The 26023-nt window shown below is 31.6% G+C and overlaps 2 protein-coding genes across 2 annotated transcripts; both read left to right on the top strand.

The window, feature by feature from the left end:
* The first annotated feature begins 898 nt into the window (after positions 1 to 898).
* Positions 899 to 2618, top strand: LOC114176721 (metacaspase-3-like). Its single transcript, XM_028061850.1, has 5 exons — positions 899 to 1395; positions 1493 to 1829; positions 1896 to 2013; positions 2097 to 2294; positions 2404 to 2618. The coding sequence occupies exons 1-5, from the start codon at positions 957 to 959 to the stop codon at positions 2461 to 2463; spliced, it is 1152 nt and encodes a 383-aa protein (XP_027917651.1). The 5' UTR covers positions 899 to 956; the 3' UTR covers positions 2464 to 2618.
* Positions 2619 to 7537: 4919 nt separating this feature from the next.
* On the top strand, positions 7538 to 20991 carry LOC114175031 (ABC transporter G family member 2-like). Its single transcript, XM_028059789.1, has 17 exons — positions 7538 to 7853; positions 7982 to 8061; positions 8142 to 8184; positions 13431 to 13858; positions 13943 to 14029; positions 14177 to 14290; positions 14400 to 14594; positions 14774 to 14863; positions 14961 to 15489; positions 17893 to 18216; positions 18371 to 18450; positions 18536 to 19006; positions 19100 to 19186; positions 19263 to 19388; positions 19473 to 19667; positions 19765 to 19854; positions 20137 to 20991. The coding sequence occupies exons 1-17, from the start codon at positions 7616 to 7618 to the stop codon at positions 20728 to 20730; spliced, it is 3771 nt and encodes a 1256-aa protein (XP_027915590.1). The 5' UTR covers positions 7538 to 7615; the 3' UTR covers positions 20731 to 20991.
* Positions 20992 to 26023: the final 5032 nt, after the last annotated feature.

Below are 26023 nucleotides of genomic sequence, written 5' to 3'. Positions count from 1 at the left end.
TAATATTATTTATCCGTTCATGTAGACTATAATTATTTCTTAATTGATATTTGTTATGATTTTAGGAAGTAATGTTGATGACACTTCAATTTATTTTAACTAGATTTTTTCTTATAGCAGTGTTTTCCTTTTCAATGTTTATAAGGTTGAAATAATAATTTTTATCTTTGATGATAATTGAAAAACTTTATGCAAATAAATACAGTAAATAATATTTATCAACTAAATATATTAACAAAATTATTAAATTAAAATTCGTTTAGTTAATTATTTATTTCAAAATTTATCACAATCTAATAAATGTTCAGTTTCATGATTGATTTTAAGTTTCATAATGCACTACATATACATACACCAACTCATGCATTATATTTATTTATTAGTTTTAAAATTTTAGAATTAATATTGCAAACCCATTTAATAATCCACATTTTTCTTTATTTATACGGCACAATATGGAAAATCTGCGGAAACTTCACGGCTTAAACCACGCAGACTTGGTGGGAATTTTAAACTGCTACGACATTACAAAGATATTAAACTGCTGGAACAGAGGTTTGAAACTCTCTGAACTTTTAATTTATACACTAACTTTAATATACTTACAAATTTCGTTGTTGTCTAATAAAAAATGCTTTTAAATTATACAATAACTTTAACATTTACCAATAATTTATTTTCTTACAGATATTTATGGGAAGGTTTATTCAACTGAATGAGATAAGATGCATTTCATCTGTTCCTTATTCCCCGATTCTTGATTAACGGTAATCTGAATTCGACAAATAAAAAAACAAAAGCATGTCAATGTATTCAGTGTCCACTAGGAAAAGGCATCAGAATCCTATTCTTATTCTGCATAAATAGATAGCAGAAGCTGAATTTCATGATAGAAACATTTGAAAAAGCAATTGTACATAGTTTCTAATACTCTTCATTGTTTCCCAGGCCTCACCATGGCAAGTAGACAAGAAAGATGCATCCACTGTGGAGTTCTACTTGTGGTGCCACCAGAGGTTAATGTCTTTCAGTGTGGAGTGTGCCATGGCATCACCCACCTTAGACCCTCCACACCTCCATGGACTCAAGCCTACAATTCCTTTCATAGTTTCACTGGTCGTTTCAGAGGCTTCTTAAATACCATTAGGAGTACTGCTTCAGTTAACACCAATTCTGGTGGCTATTATGGGGCAAATAGTTTTGGCCTCTATCCCCAGCCTCAGTCACTCAGACCATCTTTTCATGCACATGGCTCAAAGAGAGCTGTGGTGTGTGGAATTCGCTACCATGGCAAGAGTTACAAGCTAAAAGGCTCCATCAATGATGCAAAATGCATGAAATACTTTCTCATTAAGCACTATGGCTTTCCTAGTGACTCCATTCTCATGCTCACAGGTCTCTTTCATACACTTTCTTATCTCTTTCTATACATTTAGAGTCATACTTAGATTTCCAACACTTTTTCAAAAGATTAATTTTCGAGTTGTGACAGATGATAAGGAGGAGAGAAACCAGCTAAGGATTCCTACCAGATACAACATTCTAATGGCTATGAGGTGGTTGCTTGAGAATACCCAGTCAGGGGATTCGTTGGTGTTCCACTTCTCTGGACATGGCACTCAGGAAATCAGCATGGATGGGAACGAAATCGACGGGCTTGACGAAGCAATATGCCCCGTTGATTACGAAGAGCAAGGGAAGATACTGGACGATGAGATCAACACTGCAATCGTTAGGCCCTTACCTCGTGGAGCTAAACTTCATGCCATTGTCGATGCATGCCACAGTGGGACTGTTCTTGATTTGTCTTTCGTCTGCAAGATGAACAGGTGAGTTTGAGAATGCTTCTTTTCTCAACAACAATTTCTGAATTGAATGATCTGTGTGTGATGCAGGGAAGGGTATTACTCATGGGAAGATCAAAGATTTCCCAGAGCTAATAAAGGTACAAGTGGAGGGCTAGCTGTTTCTATTTCAGCTTGCGAAGATAGTCAAACCTCCATAGATACCTCTGTAAGTAATACTTAAGTTTTTTTTTTTTTTTTACATTCACTTGAACAAATTTGAGGAGTATTGATGTGGGTTGATTGATGTAGGCTTTAAGTGGCACTGAAGCTACTGGTGTACTGACCTATAGTTTCATCCAAACGGTGCAAAACGAACCTGGTCTGAGTTATGGTCGATTGCTGAGTGCCATGCGTTCCAGCATTCGAGGGACAAAAACAGGCATAGTGCCATTAAATGGTCCAATTGCATCGCTGTTCAATAGACTTCTTGGCATGGAACTGAGACAAGTAATTAATGTTTTGTGTGTTTTACATATATTATTATAGTGTGGCATCATAAGCTTTATATTTGAATCCTTAACCATGGTATGAATGAAGTTTGGACTTGGATTTGCAGGAGCCACAACTATCGTCTTCCGAGGTGTTTGACGTCTATACAAGTCGTTTTGTACTCTGATCGTTAATTGCCTCCTCAGATAAAATAATTGAGACTACATGCATCACTCAATTTTTTTATATAATTAACTATATACATAGCTATGACTTTTGAATTTGGCGTACATTTCTCATATTATTTAAAATTTAATACAATGGTAATTTGATAATAGAAGTTCTTTTACATCCACTTGATACCACTCCAGTTACCTTTTACTTTATCTTTTTATTTAGAAATACGAAAGTTAATTTCTGTTAAATATATCTTACTTATGTAAAAATTGTCAAAATGTTGTTAAATAATTTTTTTCTTTAAAATAAACACAAATCTTACTCTAGAGATAAGGTAGATCTACATTAATGATTTCATATGATTATTTATAATAATTAGATTGAATAATCTCTAATTAAATCTTGTTTATTATTAAAATAATTCAATTCATCATAGATTTTAAGATTAAATTTGTTTTTAATTTTTACATTTAAACACAATTGAAATTAGTTAATGGTGCGAACTTTGATAAATAGATAAATAGTCATTTTAACCAAATGACATTAATTTCTTTTTTACTTATTAAACTGTATTTTGAGTTAATATTTAAGTTAGAATGTGTCAAACTAGTGAATAATCCAAACCTCAAAAAAATTTAAGAGAATGACAAATTCTAATATTTATCACAAGTTTAAAAGACTAAAACCATATATATTAGCTTTTAGGAGAATTACTTTGGATTTTTATAGATTTAAATTCAAATGGAAATATAAATATATGTTTTCTAGAATAAATAGTTTTGATAGTTATAAATCGGTTCGATCACTACTAAAAAAACTCACATTTCTTATTAATTTTGTTTTGAAATTTTTTTCGTAGGCAATACTTATAAATTTTGTTATGAAAAAAATTTACAGGAAATTACTGTCAATTTTTTTGCAAAATATTTTGTATAAAACACTTTTCGCAACAAATTTTGTAGGAAATACTTGTGAATTTTATAATTTTGTACGAAATAATTATCCACGAAGGAATTACCTACCAATTAAAATTCTTAGAACAAATAGCAGGAAAAATTCTTTTCTTGCAAATTTTTTTAACAAATTTGTAAAAAAAATTCCTTGTAATATGAGAATTGTTAGTAGTGGATACCAATTTTAAAACCGTATGTTCTTCAAAATTGATTGCAAAAATAATTTTAAATCAATGATAAAAACAATATGTTTGGTGGACACCAAATTTGTTCAATGTAACAATAACTAATATAATATGATATAAAAAAAGGTATTATTATTTAATGCAAAATGTTTTTATATGAAACTTAGATATATAGACAATAAATACCACTTTTTAAAAGTATATTAATTAAAAATATAAAAAAATTATTTAATAGAATATATTTATTGCATTCAATTTAATTTTATAATTCTTAGCAACACGAAGATAAAATAAATAGATACTAATAAAAATTACTTCACTCATTTTTTACATAATTTGTTGCATTACTTTAATTTAGCACAAGAATAAGAAAAGACTATATAAAATTATTTTACAATTGGTATGAAATCACTTTGGAAAAAAGAAAAATAAGTTAAAAGTGACCACCAAAGAAGAAGAAGAAATAATAAAGATATCCAACTTAATTATCTATGTAACATTAGTTCCTTTTTAGTTTAAAATACATTACTTTTAGTTCAAAATAATCATTAGATAGATCAAACTGGACAATCCTAACCAATTCAAACCTACTGCATAGACAATGAAATCAATTGAACAAAAAATCAAATCAAAACAATCACATAATAGTTTATAAATACATTTTTAGTTTCTAACTTAACATTCTAGATGTCCAATCTTACACAACTATTTTATCACACATCCACATATTACACAAATTTTCACTCAATTAAATCAAATCACAAAATTTCATTCTTACTACATATAACATATATATTCCAATTTTAGTCATCAAGAAATATCATTTCAAAGCATTTTTTACACAACAGATAATAACATTCTAGCATCACACACAGATCACACAACTCATCTTATAGTAATATATTTTTAAAATTTAAAACTAATTTTTCTTACCTTGGTTAAACTGTCTTTTTTCTCTAAATTTTTCCTTAGAGCTTTATTTCTCACAGGATGACATAACTAGAAAAAGAAAATATCTATTAAAAGTCTAAACATGTCACCATGGTCACATTGCAATTAAGATTCACTTTGAGTAAATTTGAGTCACATCACGGGTGAAACTTAAGTATGATAAGGGGGAGTCCACGGCTTTAGGGTTTAGTGTATGACAAGGAGGAGTCCACGGCTCTCCCAACATTTTTTTTCTTTATATATATATATATATATATATATATATATATATATATATATATATATATATATATATATATATATATTAAAAATATATTTATATATTATTTATATAATTTATATAATTTAGTTTTAAAAAGTTTTATTTAAATTTAAAAACCATGTTTTCCCTCTCTGTTGTAATTTATTTTGCTTCTTTATTTGATTTCTTTCTCTTCGGTACCTCCATATCTTTTTTTGTTCTTCTTTCTATTCTAATTTTTACCATCAATCTCTCATCATTTTCAAAATCAAACGGCACCACAACAAGACTAAGGAGTTAAGGAACATTTTGTACCGGACAATTCTTTCTTTTGAGTAAGTTCATTTTTTACTCTTTTTTTTTTCGAAACAATATGTTTTCCTCTTCTATGTGGCTTTTCTACACTCTAGACATATCTTTATGATCATAAAATCATGCTCTAATTGTTGATCAAACTCTATTTGTGTAGATAGAGCTATTTTATCTTTTGAAGTTGTATAAGAAAAACTAATCATTTAGAATGTGTTAATTTTCTTAAAATGTTGAGTCTTGGTTTTGAGATTTAATTTGGAGTATTCATAATTTTATCTTTTCCTAAATAGGTGAGAGGTGACAAATTTATATTAGAAAAATTATGATAAAGAGTAGAAGAATTTATTCTTTTTTCCAGAGGAATGCTTGTGATGAAGATGAAAAAAATTCATCCAACGTCATATAAACTTGAGAAACTTCACAATAATCCAAAAAATGAAAAACAACTCTCTAAAGTTCCTAGAGTTAAATATAATGAATTTGAAAATGTTTTAGAATGTGATCCGGGAAACATCCTCAAATTTGGCAATACCGACCAAATCAAATTGATGAGGTACGAAGAACTTATCTAAAATAGGGTCCATATCAAATGCGTTTAAAAAATTATTTATTGTTTACTAAAGATGGTTATCTAATAAGATTTCAATACACATGGTTTAGCTTATTTCTTTCATGGTTAGAGTATTCGGTATTCTCCATTAAAAGATGTTGCATATTGCTTACCGTACAATCTTTTTAGTAAAAAACAAAGTGGATGACCTGACTCAAATGTATTCAATGTTACATTTAATTGGGTTGATTTTTATTAAACTCTAATTGGCATTGGGTTGATTGTCATCAACATGTTTTAACTTCTTTTAGTGTTTTTTTATAGGTTTTAAAAGTTTTTATAGCAAACACTAGGATAATCTATATTGCAATAAACTTCAGTTCAGATTCAATTATTCAAGATTTTAAGTCATTGAAAGAACATTAAGAAACATTATGACTAAAGGTAACTTTTGCTTTTTTTAATATATGATTGTTAATAATAAAATTTATGTTACACTTTCACATATATTACTATCATATTTTTTTGGATTATAATCATATGTACTTGTTTTGAATAGAGAAAATGATGTGAGGAAATAATTTTTTTTGTTAATGTAAAAAAAATAATTTATATATAAAAAATATACTTTGATCTCCCTAAATTTTGGTCCAAGTTTCGAGATTAAAAGTGAACTTACTTTGTTCTTTCAATTAGATCGAGAGGATATAAAGTTCTTCACTAGGAACAATCATAGGGTTCTTGATCTTTGATCTTCAAAAGGATAAGGATGAGATCATGGTAAAAAAAATTAGAGAGAAGGTAGAGGAGAAGTTTAGAAAAAAAATCTAAAAAGATAATGGTTTTTATAAAATAAATTTTTATTAATAGAAAATTTATTTATAACCTTAACCTTTTATCATTAAAATAATGTTGTGTCATCTTTTAAAATCCACCACTAATGGTAGACTATTTTACAGGTTCTCACAAAATACAATTATTTCAAATCATGTAAAGGAAAATAATACAATGTTACCTTAAATATAATTTATTTGAGATTATGATAAAAAAATTAAAATGAAAGAATTGAAATGAAAATAATAAAGTGTCTAAAGTAAATAATTGAATAAATAAAGTATAAAAAGGAAGAAGAATAAATGGATATGGTTCTAACAAAATAATTATCAACTGAAACACATGAAAATTTTCTGTAATTTGTGTATTGATCACCATCAATTTTGATTTAAGCATATATTTACAAGTTTCCATCCTTTATTACAAAATGCAAGTATAACATTTTTAAAACATAAATCTTAATTATTTATAATATCTTAATATATAACTTCTATTGTTCTTTATTTTATACTTTTTGATCTTGGATCTCCAATATTAAATTATTAATAACATTCTTATCTTTATTTTCAAAATCTTCGATGTTTAATTATTTTATCTTGACAGTGATCTAATAAATAAAAATAATGTTGTTGTTAGCATGTTTGTTTAGTATAACATATATAACCTTAAAAATATTCCTTGACAACTAGAAACTAATTAAATAACTTGAACGAGTTTATGGAATAATCATCTTCTCCCTTTTAGTTTCTTGATATTGCATACAATTCAATATTCTGTTAAGATTTAAAATCTCTTACTAGAAAAAACTATGTAATATTTCTTAAACAATTTATAACGTTAACGTAGTGTTTATTAAACAATTGAAAGAGGTGAAGTGTTATATTGTGGCTTCAATTTTAGACATGCCTTGTGTGACACGTTGATGTGCACTTAAATATGGTTTGACTTAGTGTGACAGCAGTTTTTATACGATAATGTAAGTAAGCCAGATCCCTCCACCACCTACCTTCTGTCACAAACAAAATCAAACATCATCGTATTGATTGAAAGAGATAATGAATTTTGTTCTGCATGAACCAGTTCAATGTAATGCCACTAACTATGGATCAACCAATAGTAGTCCCACTCCTTTGATTATGCAGTCGAAGCAGGAGTTTGTTGCCAATGTTGAGGAAGAAAGAAAGATAAGTAATGCGAGAAAGGAAGAGGTAATGTTCCTGACATGGGAGGATTTGGAGGTCACAGTTCCAAGTGGAAGGAAAGGTAGGAAATCAATTCTTAAGGGTCTAACTGGTTATGCCAAGCCAGGGCAACTCTTGGCAGTAATGGGTCCTTCTGGTTCTGGCAAATCAACACTTCTTGATGCTTTAGCAGGTATCATAAGTTCTTTTTTGTAGTTCAGTAAAAGTAGAAGTTTTTTCTTTTTCCTGCGTAAGTGCTAGTTAGTAGTTACTATATATATATATAACAGTTGTGATGATATGATTGAAACAACGATGCAGGAAGATTGGGATCGAACATAAAGCAAATGGGGAAGATTCTAATCAATGGCCTCAAGCAAGAACTGGCGTACGGAACATCTGTAAGAGCTATACTCATCCTGAAAATAGCTACCAAGTTTTTGGTGGAAAAAAATAATGAGTGTGAAAAATGTGAAAGCAGGGTTATGTGACACAAGACGATGCGATGCTGTCATGTTTAACATGTTAGGAACAAGGCAATAAAGGAAAGAATAAAGGAGAGAAAAATAGACACAGAGAATTTAACGTGGTTCGGCTATAATGTGTATGCCTACGTCCACGACTACACTAGGAAGTATTTGTATTTTTGGTGTATCTTAAAGCTTTACATAGAGTCTCTTATATAGTAAAATAGAGAACCACATCTCACTATTCTAAGCGATGTGGGACTAAATCAAGCACCATAATTCTAACAATTCTCCCACTTGGGGTTTGATTTACATTACCACCTAGTGTAGTGCCTTCATCATCAATTTTCTCGAAGGCCAGTTGAGGCAATGCAAAGCCTCAACTTAGTTGTTGTGACAGTCTTGGTCAACATATCAGCTGGATTCTCTGCACCTGGAATCTTCAACAAAATCAAATCTCCATCATTTATCAAGTTTCTGATAAAATGATACTTCAATTCAATGTGTTTGCATCTGGAGTGAAGAATTGGATTTTTAGCAAGACAAATGGCACTTTGACTGTCACTGAACAATGAAGGTTCATCTTGCCCTTTTCCTAATTCTTTTAGAAGATTCTTCAACCATATCATCTCTTTTGCTGTTTCTGAGATAGTGATATATTCAGCTTCAGTGGTTGAAAGGGATACTCTTCCTTGAAGTTTGGACTTCCAACTGATAGCTGTGCCACCCAACGTAAAAATATAACTTGTTGTGCTCTTTCTACCATCCAAATCACCTCCCAAATCTGCATCAGAAAACCCCTGTAAAGTGAGATTACTTCTTTTAAAGGACAAATGCATCTTTGAAGTGTCCTTCAAATATCTCAATATCCACTTCACTCCTTCCCAATGCTCCTTTCCGGGATTGGATAGAAACCTGCTCACAACTCCCACTGCATGTGCTATATCAGGTCTGGTGCAAACCATAGCATACATCAAGCTCCCTATTGCAGATGCATATGGCACTTTAGACATGTGATTTTCTTCTTCCTCTGTCTGAGAAGATTGCCTTTTTGAGAACTTTAAGTGAGTTCCCAAAGGTGTATTCCTGGTTTTAGCATTTCCAACATTGAACCTGCTAAGCAACTTTTCTATATATTTTTCCTGAGATAAATTTAGAATACCTTTAGATCTATCCCTGGAAATTCTCATACCAAGAATTTGCTTGGCTGGACCAAGATCCTTCATTTCAAAATTTTCTGACAATTGTTTCTTCAACCTGTCAATTTCTGCCATATTAGCACCAGCAATCAACATGTCATCAACATACAAGGCAAGAATGATATAACTATCAACATATTTCTTCACGTAACAACAATGATCTTCTTCACATCTGTGAAATCCTGAGTTTCTCATAAACTCATTAAACTTCTTATACCATTGTCGCGGTGCTTGTTTCAACCCATACAAACTTTTATGAAGCTTGCATACAAGATTCTCTTTGCCTTGTACTTCAAAACCTTTTGGTTGTGCCATAAAGATTTCTTCCTCAAGATCTCCATGTAGGAATGCAGTTTTCACATCTAACTACTCCAGATGAAGATTTTCTGCAGCTACTATACTCAAGATAACTCTGATGGTAGTCATCTTGACAACAGGAGAGAAAATTTCTGTGAAGTCAATTCCTTGTCTCTGTTGGAACCCTTTCACTACGAGTCTGGCCTTATATCGTTTGCTGCCATCTGGTTCTTCTTTTAACCGATAGACCCACCTGTTTTGCAAAACCTTCTTTCCTTCTGGAAGCTTGGTTAAAGACCATGTCTTATTCTTCTGAAGAGACTTTATCTCATCTTCCATTGCTAGCTCCCACTTAATAGATTCACCTCCCTGCATAGCCTCAGCAAAATGCTCTGGCTCACCAGCATCAGTCAACAACAAGTAATGTAATGAAGGGGAGTACCTTTGTGGTGCTACAATGGTTCTGCTAGACCTTCTAGTCGGTAATTCAGGAGTTACTGACTCTACTATCTGTTCAGGTTCTGACCCAAACTCTGACTCGGGCTCTGACTCAGGCTCTACTTTTGTATTCTGCCTTTTGTTGGCTACATCACTTTCTGAAACTTCTTCTAATGATACCTGCTCTGGCTTTTTATTTGCATCTGCAAATTCTGCAGTCCTGTCCTTATAGAACATGTTTTCATTAAAAGTAACATTTCTACTTCTGATAATTTTCTTGTTTTGGTCATCCCAAAACCTATAGCCATACATGTCAGATCCATAGCCAATGAAATAGCATCGCTTTGCCTTAGGGTCCAATTTATCTCTACTATTAGAGTTCAACAAAATATATGAAGCACAACCAAAAACTTTCAGATGTGAAAGGTTTACCTCATTTCCAGACCATACTTCTTCAGGTAACTGATAGCCTAAAGAAACTGATGGTCCTCTGTTTATGAGATAGGCTGCTGTGCTTATTGCATCTGCCCAAAATACCTTGGGTAATCCTGACTGGATTCTCATACATCTTGCTCTCTCATTCAAGGTTCTGTTCATTCTTTCTGCCACACCGTTTTGTTCTGGTGTTCCTGGAACCGTCTTGATCATTCTGATCCCATTCTCTGAACAAAACTCCTTGAATTGATTACTGTCATATTCTCCACCATTATCAGACTTCAAACATTTAATCTTTAAACCTGTTTGAGTCTCAACCTCCTGTTTCCACCTTTTAAACACAGAAAACACATCAGATTTATTTTTAAGAAAATAAACCCATACCTTTCTTGTAGAGTCATCAATGAAGGTTACGTAATACTGTGAACCTCCAAGAGATTTCATTGGAGCTAGCCCCCAAACATCTGTATGCACTAGTGCTAGTCTTTCAACTTTAGACGACTTACTTGTTTTGGAGAAGCTAACCTTTTTCTGCTTTCCAAAGATACAATGTTCGCAAGGTCCAACGTCAACATGCTTCAAGTTAGGTATTTTACCTTTTGAGACCATGAGCTTCATTCCTTTCTCACTCATATGCCCAAGTCTCTGATGCCACAAAGAGGAACTGTTGCCAACTTCGGCAACTGATATCATATCCTCATCTGCAATCATGTAAAGAGATCCCGGCTTCTTTCCACGAGCAACAACAAGATTACCTTTCATTACTTTCCAGTGTCCATCTCCAAAGGTGGTGTAATGCCCCTCATCATCCAACTGCCCTATAGATATTAAGTTTCTCTTTAAGGCTGGAATATGTCTGACATTCTTCAAAGTCCACACACTTCCATTAGAGGTTCTGATATTGATATCACCTCTTCCTATAATATCAAGAGATTTTCCATCTGCAAGGTAGACCTTCCCAAACTTTCCTAGAACATAGTTAGATAATAGTTCTAAAGAAGGTGTAGTATGAAATGACGCACCTGAGTCCATAATCCATGAATCAATAGAACTATCTAGACTACATAATAGTGCATCTTCAATTTCATCAGTTGCTGCATTTGCTGATTGATCACTATCTTGCCTCTTGTTGTTCTTCCTTGGAGCCCTACATTGATTTGTAAAGTGACCCCTTTTCTGACAATTCCAACAAGTGATATCATTCCGGAATTTTGGTTTTGATTTCTCTCTAGACTTTGATCTGCCTCGGCCTTGATTACGACCTTTCTGGCTACTTCTTCCTCTAGTTTCAGTACTCAATGCTGAACCGGAACTAGAACTGGAAGATTCCCCTGAACTTTTCCTGCGAACATCTTCGCTTAAGATCAAGTCACGGATGTTATCAAGCTTCAACTTACTATTACTTGCAGAATTACTAACTGTAGTAACAGTTGCACTCCAACTTTCCGGAAGAGATGATAATAAAATTAATGCTTTCACCTCATCATCAAATGTTATCTGCACTGATGTCAACTGCGCAATAATTGTATTGAATTCACTAATATGATTAGTAATCGAGTTACCTTCACCCATTTTTAGGTTGACTAGTCTGCGAATCAAATACACTTTATTGGCTGCAGATGGCTTCTCATACATATTTGACAATGCCTTCATCAAATCTACGGTTGTGTTCTCGTTCATGATGTTGAACGCAACATTCTTGGCTAATGTCAACCGGATCACACCGAGTGTCTGCCGATCTAACAAATCCCATTCCGCCTGCTCCATGTCAGTTGGCTTCTGCCCTGTTAAGGGTAGATACAACTTCTTCTGATACAGGTAGTCCTCTATCTGCATCTTCCAGAACCCGAAGTCATTGCCATCAAACTTCTCAATCCTCACCTTCCCTTCTTCCAATGCCATTGCTCTTGCTGCTTTGACGAAAGCTCCTGCTACTTCTGACCAAAGCTCCTGCTGCGGCTTTTGACCAAAGCTCCTGCTGCCTTTGACCAAAGCTCCCACTACTTCTCTAAACTCAGATCCCCAAGAAGAAAAAATAGAAACCAAATCTTTTCTGATGTGGAAGATCAGACAATGCTGCAACCACAGAGCATACTAAGAAAAATGGCTCTTGATACCAATTGTTAGGAACAAGGCAATAAAGGAAAGAATAAAGGAGAGAAAAATATGCTGCAACCACAGAGCATACTAAGAAAAATGGCTCTTGATACCAATTGTTAGGAACAAGGCAATAAAGGAAAGAATAAAGGAGAGAAAAATAGACACAGAGAATTTAACGTGGTTCAGCTACAATGTGTATGCCTACGTCCACGACTACACTAGGAAGTATTTGTATTTTTGGTGTATCTTAAAGCTTTACATAGAGTCTCTTATATAGTAAAATAGAGAACCACATCTCACTATTCTAAGCGATGTGGGACTAAATCAAGCACCATATGCATCATTGGTGTCAGTGTCTTATGTGGTTAGGCTCAGATCTCATTGGTGTTGTTCTCCCCAGTGAAACCCCCTCTGTAAAACCTAACAAGTGGTATCAGAGCCGATGGTTGAAACCGGCTCAGACGAGTACAGTATGGTCCCTGTATCGAAAGTCTTCCTGGCAAGGGTTCCAGGTAAGCGTGTCTCGTTAAGATGAACGGCGGTACGAGAAGGGGTACTCGTGGTTGGGAATGCTTCCGTTGGAGGGGGAGTGTACCAATGTGGTTGAAGGGACTCACCCTTGAGGGGGAGATTGTTAGGAATCCAAGTGTGAGTCTAAGTCCCACATTGACCAGAATTGAGAAAGTAGAGCACCATATAAGGATCAAGGCCCATAAACCCATTGCCTTAAGGTTTTGGGTTGAGAGTGGTGTCAGTATCTTATGTGGTTAGGCTCAGATCTCATTGGTGTTGTTCTCCCCAGTGAAACCCCCTCTGTAAAACCTGACATAACAGCTGGGGAAACGTTGTACTACTCAGCAGAGCTCCAATTTCCAAACAGCATGTCTAAAGCTGAGAAGAAGGAAAGAGTAGATGCTACACTGAGAGAAATGGGTCTGCAAGATGCCATCAACACAAGGGTTGGAGGGTGGAGTTGTAAAGGTCTCAGTGGGGGACAGAAGCGCAGACTCAGCATTTGCGTTGAGATTCTAACACATCCTACACTCCTCTTCCTCGATGAACCAACCAGTGGCCTTGATAGTGCTGCTTCTTATTATGTTATGACTGGCATTGCTAGTCTCAATCTGAAGGATGGAATTCAAAGGACTATCGTTACTTCCATCCACCAGCCCAGCAGTGAGGTTTTCCAACTTTTTCATCATCTTTGTCTTCTCTCTTCAGGAGAGACTGTGTATTTTGGACCAGCCTCTGATGCAAATCAGGTTTACAAACTAAAATCCCTTGCAGTGCCACTTATATATTCACTTGAGCTTTGTATATATAGTCACACTTTTCTTTTTGTGCAGTTTTTTTCTTCAAATGGTTTTCCCTGCCCACCTCTCTACAATCCTTCAGATCACTACCTAAGGATCATAAACAAAGATTTCAATCAGGTACATTTTTTGCCAAACTTTGAGTCTGTCCCTAGTTTTTACTTGGATACTTTACGCACTTAGATACTGTTGTTTTGTTGTTTCTTACATACAGTAATAATATACAACAAGGCATATAAAAATTTGACTTTGTTGAGTTGTTTTCAGGATGCTGACGAAGGAATTACCACTGAAGAAGCAACTAATATCCTTGTCAGTTCTTATAAATCGTCTGAATATAGAAATCAAGTTCAGAATCAAATAGCAAAAATAAGTGAAAATGTAAGTTTCATATTCAATCTATTCGAAAAATATGTCAAATCTTATTTTGGAATCTCGATAAGTTGTGATTAGACTTATCATTTAGTTAATTTTGGATGCATGCGCCTAGGATTCTGGTGTAGTTGGAAGGAAGAAGATTCACGCTGCATTCCTTACTCAGTGTCTTGTTCTTCTGAAAAGATCTTCGAAGCAAATCTATCGTGATATAACCCATTACTGGTTACTTCTAACTGTTTTTATAGCAGTATCTGTAAGCCTGGGCTCTATCTTCTATCACGTTGGTGCAAGTATGAGATCAATTCAGGTAAAACTATTTAGAGAGAAAATTCTTGTTTTCGCTCATAAAGAATATAAAATATCATTTATTTAACCCTAAGGTGATTACTTGTTTTTATGAATCGATTTATTCAAAGTTTGATGAAAATATAGTGGATGTAGAAACCTGATGTGGGTATGTAATAATATTCTTTGTGCATGGTTCAGGAAAGAGGATCGCTATTTTGTTTTTTCATTTCAGTTCTGTGCTTCATGATACTTATCGGTGGATTCTCGCCGTTAATCGAGGAAATGAAGGTAAAGTAGTTGATCCATAACTTTGAAATTTCGCTGCAAATTGACTTTGGAGTAAACAATTTTTGATAGCACAGATTGTTCCATTTTACCTTGTCAGGTGTTCAAGAGAGAGAGATTGAACGGACATTATGGTATAACAGCTTTTCTGGTAGGGAGCACATTTTCTGCTGTTCCTTACACACTATTGGTATCTTTCATTCCCGGAGCTATTGTTAATTATCTTTCTGGACTGCACAAAGGACTAGACAACTTTGTATACTTTGCTTCTGTTCTATTTGCTACTGTGATGTGGGTTGAGAGCCTGATGATGGTTGTTGGGAGCATTTTTTCAAATTTTGTGATGGGTGTGATCACTGCTGGTGGGGTTGAAGGACTGATGATTTTGACAAGTGGATTCTACAGGCTGCCAAATGATCTTCCCAAACCACTATGGAAATACCCTTTCTACCATGTTTCCTTCCTCAACTATGCTTTGCAAGGATTATTAAAGAATGAATTTGAGGGATTAATGTTCTTTTCAGATGAGGATGGAGGTGCCAGAAGTGTTGGTGGTAGAGATATTTTGTCTGAGACATGGCAAGTGCAAATGGGTCATTCAAAGTGGATTGATCTTGCTATCATGTTTGGTATGATTGTTCTGAATAAAGTTCTGTTCTTTGTCATCACTAAATGCAAGGAGAAATTGGAACATGTTCATGTTGGCACTAATGGTCCTCAAGCAAACATCAATGAACTCTAGACAAGTGAAATGGAGAACTATGATGCTCACAGTCATCAGCAGTCTCTTTTAGAGATAACCAGTTAATATGAAAGTTATATTAACACACCCAGATTGTTAAGTAACACCTACCCAAAGAAAGAAAGAGAGAGATAGATTGTAATATAAGTAATAAAATCTGATAGAGAAGGAAATGTGAAATCATATATGTCAATTTAAAATTTGAAAATGATTGGTCTTGAAGTATTCCATACATTCGTTAGTAAGTGTAATTTTCTTTATGTTGTGTTTGGACAAGAAAATTAAAATTAAGAAATTTAAAAAATGTATTTCAAATAATTAAAATAATAAAATTAAAAAAAAAAGGAAATTGAAATTTCATAGATTGTGAAATTTTGTATTGGTCAGGAAGTCTGAAAATTTGACTCATATCAACCTTCAATTCAGACTAAATTATTTTGGCATCTACCACAAGTCTGAACTGACTTGAATCAATCTTCGATCAAAGTCAAAAGTCAAGATCAACAGACCTTAGCCAAAAGTTGACTCAAGTCACCCACAGTGAAGATTCAGTCATGTCGGTTTGTGCCAATTTGGCTAAATCGAAGGTCGAACTAATCTGGTATAAACCAAAGGTCAAGTCGAGTTAGTCAGGGTTGAAGGTGGAGACAAATAAACTAGGGTTGAATGTCAAGTCGAGTTGGTTTTGACCAAATGTCGAGTCGAGTCTATCTGGCTAAAGGTTAAGCTGAGTCAACCCGAACTAAAGGTCGAGTCGGGTTGGCCTCCAAGGTCGAGCTGAATGTTGAGCCGAGTTGGCTTGTGTCGAATCTCGAGTTGCTTCAGTCTAAGCCTAGTTGGTCTTGACCGAAGGTCAAGCCAAGTCGACCCTGACCGAATGTCTAGTTGAGTCAACATTGTTAAAAGTCTAGTTGAGCTAACTTGGACCAAAGGTCGAGACAAACTAGCCTAGACCGAAGGCCGAGACGAGTCAGTCTAACTCTCAGACATTTTTCGAAAGTATCTGGCAAATTTGTTTCAAATAAATTTCTAAAAAATATAATTTACTATGTTCATTTATATGTTCTAATTATACACATTTAACATTTTCATTAATTATTATTGAATGATATTTTGAAAAGAAAGACTAACTTTAGTAATTGAGAAATAAGATTATTTAAATATGAGCGATTAATATGGCTCCCCCAGATGGGTGTTGATTCAAATTTATTGATGTAGGTCTTTTAACATGAAGTTTTATGGTAAAGGACAAATATTTTCTTTAGCGAATTAATTTCAGTAAAGATATTTCATCTTTCATAGTAAATTCTTCGTTACAAATTTACGCATTAAATTTTTATAAATTAACTATTTATAATTCGAAAATAAAAACATTACTCTAATACAATTTATTTAAGAACATGTAAAAGAAAAGCGGACAATGTTACTCTAAATATAATTTATTTGATATTACAATAAAAAGTTAAAATAAAATAATTGAAATGAAAATAATAAAGTGTCTAAAGTAAATAATTGGAATAAATAAATAAATAAATAAATAAATAAATAAAGTACAAAAAGGAAAAAGAAGGGATACGGTTCTCAAACAAAAATTATTGAAGTGAAATTGATCATCAGTAATTTTGATTTAAGTATATATTTACATGTTTCCATTTTTTATTACAAAATGCAAGTATAACATTTATTAAAAATAAATCTTAATTATTAATAATTTCTTAATAACCTCTATTAGTCTTTATTTTGATACTTTTAATAATCTTGATCTCCAATATTAAATTATTATTAGCATTCTTATCTTTATTTTCAAAATCTTCAATGTTAAATTTATCTTGACAGTGATCTAATAAATCAAAAGAATGTTGTTAACACGTTTGTTTAGGATACCATATCCTTCAAAACATCCCTTGACAACTAGAAACTAATTAAATAACTTGAAGGAGTATAGAATAACCATCTCCTCCCTCTTAGTTTCTTGATATTGCACACAATTCCATATTGGGTTAAGATTTAAAATCTTTTAAAAGAAAAAGCTATGTAATATTTTTCTTAAACAATTTATAACGTTAATGTAATGTTTATTAAAGAATTGAAAGAGGTGAAGTGTAATATATCAACGATGTTATTGTGGCTTCAATTTTAGTCATGCCTTGTGTGACACGTTGATGTGCACTTAAATATGGTTTGATTTAGTGTGACAGCAGTTTTTATACGATAATGTAAGTAAGCCAGATCCCTCCACCACCTACCTTCTGTCACAAACAAAATCAAACATCATCGTATTGATTGAAAGAGATCATGAATTTTGTTCTGCATGAACCAGTTCAATGTAATGTCACTAATTATGGATCACCCGATAGTAGTCCTACTGCTTTGATTATGCAGTCGAAGCAGGAGTTTGTTGCCACTGTTGAGGAAGAAAGAAAGAAAAGTAATGAGAGAAAGGAAGAGGGAATGTTCCTGACATGGGAGGATTTGCAGGTCACAGTTCCTAATGGAAGGAAAGGTAGGAAACCAATTCTTAAGGGTCTTACTGGTTATGCCAAGCCAGGGCAACTCTTGGCAGTCATGGGTCCTTCTGGTTCTGGCAAATCCACACTTCTTGATGCTTTAGCTGGTAATTCAGTAATATCATTCTTCTAATTCAAATGCATTATGTTTATTGACATGTGTGTTTTAGATTAATGTTTAAATCTATTTTCTAAAGTTCATTTTGGTATAGAAAAATTGTGGACGAGGTGTTTGGATTAATCCTTCTGAAAAATCTGCAGGAAGACTGGTTTCAAGCTCAAAGCAAACAGGGAAAATTCTAATCAATGGCCATAAACATGCACTGGCATATGGAACATCAGTAAGTGAAATCCCTAAGAGGCTTTTGTTTGAAGAAAATGAAACCTCATTAATCTCTTTTTCATATTATTACCTTGTGAAACCAGGCATATGTGACACATGATGATGCTGTGTTATCAACATTAACAGTTGGAGAAGCAGTGTCCTATTCAGCTCATCTCCAATTTCCAGACTCAATGTCCAACAGAGAGAAGAAAGAGAGAGTAGACTTTACAATCAGACAAATGGGTCTACAAGAGGCCACTGACACAAGGATTAAAGGGAAGGGTTCTAAAGGTCTTAGTGAGGGACAAAAGAGGAGACTAGCCATTTGTATTCAGATTCTTACAAGCCCCAAACTTCTCCTTCTTGATGAACCATCCAGTGGCCTTGACAGTGCAGCTTCCTACTATGTCATGACCAGAATTGCAAGCCTAAAGATAAGAGATGGCATCAGAAGAACAATTGTTGCATCCATCCATCAACCTAGTAGTGAAGTTTTTGAGCTGTTTGATCATCTTTGTCTTCTGTCTTCAGGTGAAACAGTGTATTTTGGCACCACTTCTGCTGCAACTGAGGTTTGTAGCTGGATTAGTCATGAACATTGTATATATGAACTAATTCATTTGAGAGTATAGCTTGTAATTAATTGTATTCTTGATTGAATGTAGTTTTTTGCTTCTAATGGCTTTCCTTGCCCATCTCTTCACAACCCTTCTGATCATTTCTTGAGGATCATAAACAAGGATTTCATTCTGGTGAGAACATCAACATGTCAATGCTTTAGAGCTGGCAACAAAACCTTGCTGATTTATATATCTTCATTATTTTCAGGATGATAAAGAAGGTCTCCACATAGTAGTACCCGAAGAAGAAGCAGTGGATACCCTTGTGCAGTTTTACAAATCTTCTGAAATTTGTAACCAAGTTCAGAAAGAAGTAGCAGCAATAGGTGAAAGTGTAAGTATAATATAACATGTGGTACTATTAGTATAGAACAAGGATTTTATACACGATGAAGGACTCACTTTTTGATGAATTTAGGAATATGGTTTCATGGGGAGCAGCAGAACACAAACTGCATTTCTCACTCAGTGTCACGTTCTTTTGAGAAGATCTTCAGTGCACTTGTTTCGTGATGTAACCAATTATTGGTTGCGTCTAGCTATGTTTACTGTAGCAGGTATTAGTTTGGGAACTATATTCTTTGACGTTGGTTCAAGTAGTTCATCCATTCAGGTAAAATAGATTAAGTGCTTCTGATTATGCCATTTAAAACATAACACAACTGTTAACTCATAATAATTATAATTTTCTTTCTTCATGCATATTTCAGGCTAGAGGATCACTTGTCTCTTTTGTTGCTTCAGTCCTGACTTTCATAACCCTTCTTGGTGGATTCCCTCCGTTTGTTGAACAAATGAAGGTAAAAAACGTCATTCAAAATGGAATTAATCAACATGTTTGGTCTCGACCACCCTATTAGAAATCTCAGATAAGACAAACTTATGATATATAAGTGGATGTAAAACTCTCACCTTCTAAACTTCTAAACTGATTTTGTAAGATTAAGTTATGAGTTAAATCTATCCCGGTGAATGTATTGGTTGTTAGATATATTGTTACTCCTAGTATCAGAATTCAGGCTTAAAATTCATGGAAAAAGAAAAAATGTTTTGTTCCTAAGATGTTTATGTTTCTGATTCAGGTATTTCAACGTGAGAGATTGAACGGGCACTATGGTGTTGCTGCTTTTGTCATTAGCCACACACTATCACCTATTCCATACATAGTACTGATGTCACTGATACCTGGTGTGATCACTTATTACCTTTCTGGACTTCACACAGGACTTGAGCAATGCATCTACTTTTCTAGTGTACTATTTGCATGCATTTTGTGGGTTGAGAGTCTGATGATGGTTGTTTCAAGTATCTTCCCAAATCCCAACACTGGCATCACAGTCTCTGGTGGAGTTATGGGAGTGATGATTTTAACTGGTGGATTTTTTCGTCTGCCAAATGATCTCCCCAAACCATTTTGGAAATACCCTATGTACTATGTTTCCTTCCACAAATATGCCTTCCAAGGATTGTTCAAGAATGAGTTCATTGGTCTGAAGTTGGAAAGTGGTGAAGATGGAGGAACCTTCATAAGTGACAAGGAAATACTCACAAAGATATGGCAAGTGGAAATGGGTCACTCCAAATGGGTTGATCTTGCTATCTTAATGGGAATAATTGTTTCGTATAGACTTATGTTCTTGGCAATCACCAAGAGTAAGGAGAAGATGAAGACCTAATTAATATTTTGGAATAAACATAGTGATCAAATTTAATACAGGATATTTTTAAATAAGAAAATAATATTTTTACTACTAAATTTTGACAACTTCCTCTTACCATATAAGATGTCATTTTTTAAGTAATTTTAAAATATTGAGAATGAAAAAATGAAAAAAATGAAAAAATCACTTAGAAGATGACACCTAAGGTTGTAAGAGAAAGTTGTCAAAATTTAGTAGTCAAAAAATTATTTTCCTTATAAATAATGTTTTAGATAGGAATGAATTAGTTGATTTTTACTTGTATCTTATTTCTGAAAACTTGAGTATATTTTTTTTCACTGTATTTGAATTTTAGAGTGGAATGTAACACTATATTGTAAGCTTTAATAATAGTCTTTTGGACAATCGAAATTTTGGTTTTCTGTAATTTTTAAGTGCAATTTTAGTCTCTTGTTTGCTTTAATATTTGAAATTTTAGAAAAAAAAAATTAATGTTGGCACGATCTTAGTTTTTAATATATATTTTATTTTGATATGATTGAATTGAACCTTAAATCCAATATATCGATTTCATCTCTGTCAAAATAATAGTTTAATTAATTAAATATAAAAATAAAAAAGTGTATGAAAAATTTATAATTGATTTTCTAAAATTAAGGGCTAAAATTTTCAAAATATTAGATAAACTAAAAAATTTTATTAAAAATAATAAGTTATAATTATAATTTAGCTAAATGTTTTAAAGTTTAAAATAAGTTTGACATGAAAATATCAGGTAATCATTTGCATGAGTGGACCCAAGCCCGTTCTTTTTCTAGGCTTTATTGATACATATTGCACGACTAGGCTCGGCCCATATATATGATTTCTATTCCTAAGCTCAATTATTGTTTGTTGGTATATACGTTGCTATTTTCTCTTTAGCTAGATAACAAAAATCTAAGGTGACGTACAAGATAAAATTCAAAATATTTTAAAATTGTGTTATAATATCATGTTGATATTTTAATTCAAAAATAATAAAAGAAAAAACATAAAACGATACCAAAAGTAAAGTAGTTTCTTAGATTTTTCTCTGTAAAATCAAATACTTTTCTAGGTAATTAAATTGACTATGAGTCTTTTATGAAAATCAATTATTAAAAAAATAAAGAAATTAACCAACCCATTAAAACCAATTACCTTATTGTTAGTCGTAAGTTTGCTGAATATTTATGTTGATTATATATGTTTGTTAAAATTTGTATCAGATAATGTTTTTTCCTTTGTAAAATATATTTTATTATACAACCCATTGTGAGTTTATTTTTATGTTATTTTAAATTCACCTTTCTCTTCCACTTCCGTGTGTACTGTATGTCTGTCTTTTCTGTGTATTTTTAATTTTTTTAAGTTGAAAAATACATACATGTCTGTATTTTAAATTTATATTTCGTATACTTCCATGAACTGTATGGATGTAATCCATCAACTAACAACACCTAATGTTGTTTTGTTCTGTAGATTAGTGGCAAGCATCAAAAGATAAGGCTTACATTATTTCAATTAATAACAAAATTGAAATAAATTTTATAGGTGTTTCCTCGAAATTAAATTCAAATATAGAATTATTTAGATGGATTATATTATAATTTGAGTAAACTAAATCAAGTCGAACTTTTTTAATGGTTCCAACAAAATTTGGTTCATTGCATTAATTAAGTTTGGTGATCAGCCAACAAAATTATTAATTTAATAATGTCTTTAACTGATGAAAGCTAGTCCAGTGATATAATTAATTATGTTTTGCATGCATGTATGTTAGAAAGTGCATTTGGACTAATAATTATATGCTATATATGTCTGTTGGTTGTGAACAAAAATAAGAGCCACAACAGGTATAGAAAAGAAGAGAAAATTAGAGAAGTTAAAAATGAAAAATACACAAATATAGATTAAGTTCATGTTAGTTTTTTTTTTTTTTTAATTCAAGCAATTCAAATTATCTCAATTTAATACTTACCAAAGTTCAACTCTTTTAAATTTCAATGTATTAAGTATTTTTCAATATTATTTTTCTCAACGCATAAAGGTGTATCTCGGATAGACAGGGAGAGATAGAAGAAATGAATAATACAGTGAGAATAAAATAGTACAAAGCGAAAATTTGGAAGTGTGAAGAAATGAATAATATACGATTTATTATATCTATCAATTATTTTCTCTTTTTTTACATGATCTTTTTTTTTCTTCTCATACGGTGTTTATCAATTTGGATTAACATCATAAATCTCAGTATTCAAACTAAATCAATTAAATTAACATAAATATTTTTAGTTCAATAAAACTCAATCTAAACAAAACCAATAAATTTTTTACAATTATTTATTCATAACGAATTTGTTATTTAAAAATTTGATAAATATCAAACTGAAAGTTTGTATGGTATAACTGAACGTATTACTATAGTTTTTGCTATCATTAGTTTATACAAGCTAATCACATTAAAAAAAAAAAAGTGTTTCTTATATATTTTAGGTATAGATTTCCCTTCAAATTTCAAGCAAATTTATATATTTTTTCTTTTTTCTAAACACAAAATTTTATATATTAGTATGGAATTAAATCTTATTGATCTATTTTCAATGAAATTGGTTTGTTTTAGATCATATAAAAAAAATTAAGAAAAAAATACTGAATGAATCCACTTGTTTTTCCACACACTTTCAGAATACATTATTATCTTTTTATAAGTTGAAATCACTGGTATTAATTAATTCGCAAACTTGATTATGATCAATATTGTAGAATTTAAATTATTTAATTATTTTATAAACAGATGATATGATGCTTTCAACTGAGATATGATATTGAAGCCTGCGTTGATTCTATTGTTGAACAGTGTTCATCTATGGAGACTCCAACAAAATGTGTGCCAATAATTTTTCTTTTTCAGATACAATGAATGGCCCCATTGGTTGTTTGCCTCTGACTTTAATCGACCAAATTAAAAGACTTTGATGTTAATCCTTTTCCTAACCCTAGAAAGAAGAAGAAGAAACAAATTATAAGTTCAATCAGTGGTCATAAATAATTGATTTAGGTTTGAACCCTCCAAAGTTGCTATTCTAATGCTCAAATTAATTTCACGTTTGTTAATAAGCTTCAAGACATGGTCTTCAAAGTAACAAAGGCAGAAAAATCTTACTTTTGAATGATTAATTTTTTTAGATTAACTAATAGAAATTTAATTACATCATGTAATTAAATTAATATTAATCTGTGTTCTTTGTCCCCTCAATAAATCCAGTAGCTATAAAAACAGTGTGGCCAGTGATAATCTCTTTGCCTTGAGGGCAGGTCACAGACAAAGACAGCATGTGACTAAGTCAAATTAATAGATAGATACAAGTGATGTTGAACTTCAATCTTCTTAAATAAAATTTAGTTTAAAAGTTTTATAAATAAAAGGAAAATCAATCTTAAAATAATATACTTTTAAAAAAAATTACTAAAATTATTTTTATAGATAATATCCCATGGAACAACATGTTCTTAAATGATAAAGTGTATGAGGAAGTAAATGGATAAGGGATGAGTCTAATTGTTGTTTAAGTTGTCATTTCACTACTTTTTCGTAAAATCTTCATTTTATTTTCAATTTATATTTTCAATTATAGTTTCTTCCTTGTTGATGGGTCTTTGGTATTCAATTTCCTTTCAATTATGAAGCTCTAGGGTATGTTGTACCATTCAATCATCTAATATAGTCATTGGATGAGACGTGGGGGTTTTAGAAACTTGTTCAAAAATAAAAGAATATTTCTTGAATTAAACTTATTAACAATGAACAAATCTCTTTTTATTATAGATTTTATTAATGTTTATATATTTCGTGCATAATCAATTTTATTAAAAAATGTATTTGATCATTTTTTTAACTATGTTTTTTTTTATGAATCGATGAAGTTTGTTAAATATATTTATTAACCGAAAAAAAAAAGAAACTAATAAATGAAATAAAAAAGTATCAAAAAAGAAAATCATTTTTAGTTATAATTTTATATATAATCAAATAATTATACTTTGTTGACAATATATTAATGACCAATTTTATTAATCAAAATATATTTAGAAATCAGTGCATTATTTAGTAACCAAATTTTCATAACTAATATTAATGATTAAATGAATAAATCAATTTATAATAAAAATTATTTTAGTTATCAATTTATAGATTAATTATAATTTTTGAAAATTATTTTAGTCGTTAATAATTATTAATTATTTTTAAATTTTAATTTATAAATTGATATCTAAGTAAGTGGTTAATTTTTTTTTATTAAAATTAATTATTATTCAATAATTTTGTTGTGGATTTAAATAAAGCGTTTTGTTAAATATATCATACATGTTATGCTGGTGAGCTATTTTCTCTGACATTCATCATTTTGAATCATTTGGTAATTGATCATTATTTGCCTGTTTACTTACAGCATTCTTATCTTTCTATCTCAAATTTAAAAATTGAATTAACACAAATAAGTGAACAATTAATTTCCTCTTAAACACTAAACTACTTCTATTTGTTTAGGTCATTTTAATGGAAGCATAAAATTGTGTATTCTCATTTATTTGTTATATTATGGGTTAAAAAATATGATAATTGGTTTTAGGGATGTTTATGGGTAGGTAAATACAGGTAGTAGTTTCTCCATACTTATTAGTTGGATAAATATTCATCATGTATCCGTACTTATATCCATCGGGTATCCGTATATGGCACGGGTACTCGCGGGTATTTATAACAAAAATAATAAAAAAATTAAACAACATATTTTAATCATAAATTCAAATAAAATACAATACATAACATTCATAAATTTCAAATAAAGTTCAAATAACTCATTTAAATAGTGTTAAATGACAGTTTACAAAGAAATAATTTTTTTAAAAAACTAATTGATAAAAAAATAACTCATTCAAAATCAATACGTTAATATTTTAATCATGCTTTTATTTTTTTTTAAATTTAAATTAAAGTATAACGAGTACGAATATCCACGATTACGGATACTATGATAGATGTACTCATCCCGTTAATATATGAGTATAAAAAATATTCATACTCATTATCTACATATATCCATTTAAAATATTTATTTTCTAGCCTTTATAAATTTTATTCATGAATATTCCTAAGTACGGATTTTCTTTATATCCCTGATCCTTATGTTATGTAGATGTTTTTGGGAGCAGCTTTTAAGAGTACTGTGAAGGTCAAAAATGTGATGCTAAAAGTGTGATGTCGGTCATCTTAGCATTATAA

This window comes from Vigna unguiculata, chromosome 3 (genome assembly GCF_004118075.2).
Source record: "Vigna unguiculata cultivar IT97K-499-35 chromosome 3, ASM411807v1, whole genome shotgun sequence".
In the NCBI taxonomy this organism is placed as follows: domain Eukaryota; kingdom Viridiplantae; phylum Streptophyta; class Magnoliopsida; order Fabales; family Fabaceae; genus Vigna; species Vigna unguiculata.
Note: the sequence above shows the minus strand (reverse complement) of the source record. Positions and strands in the feature narration are given on the sequence as shown.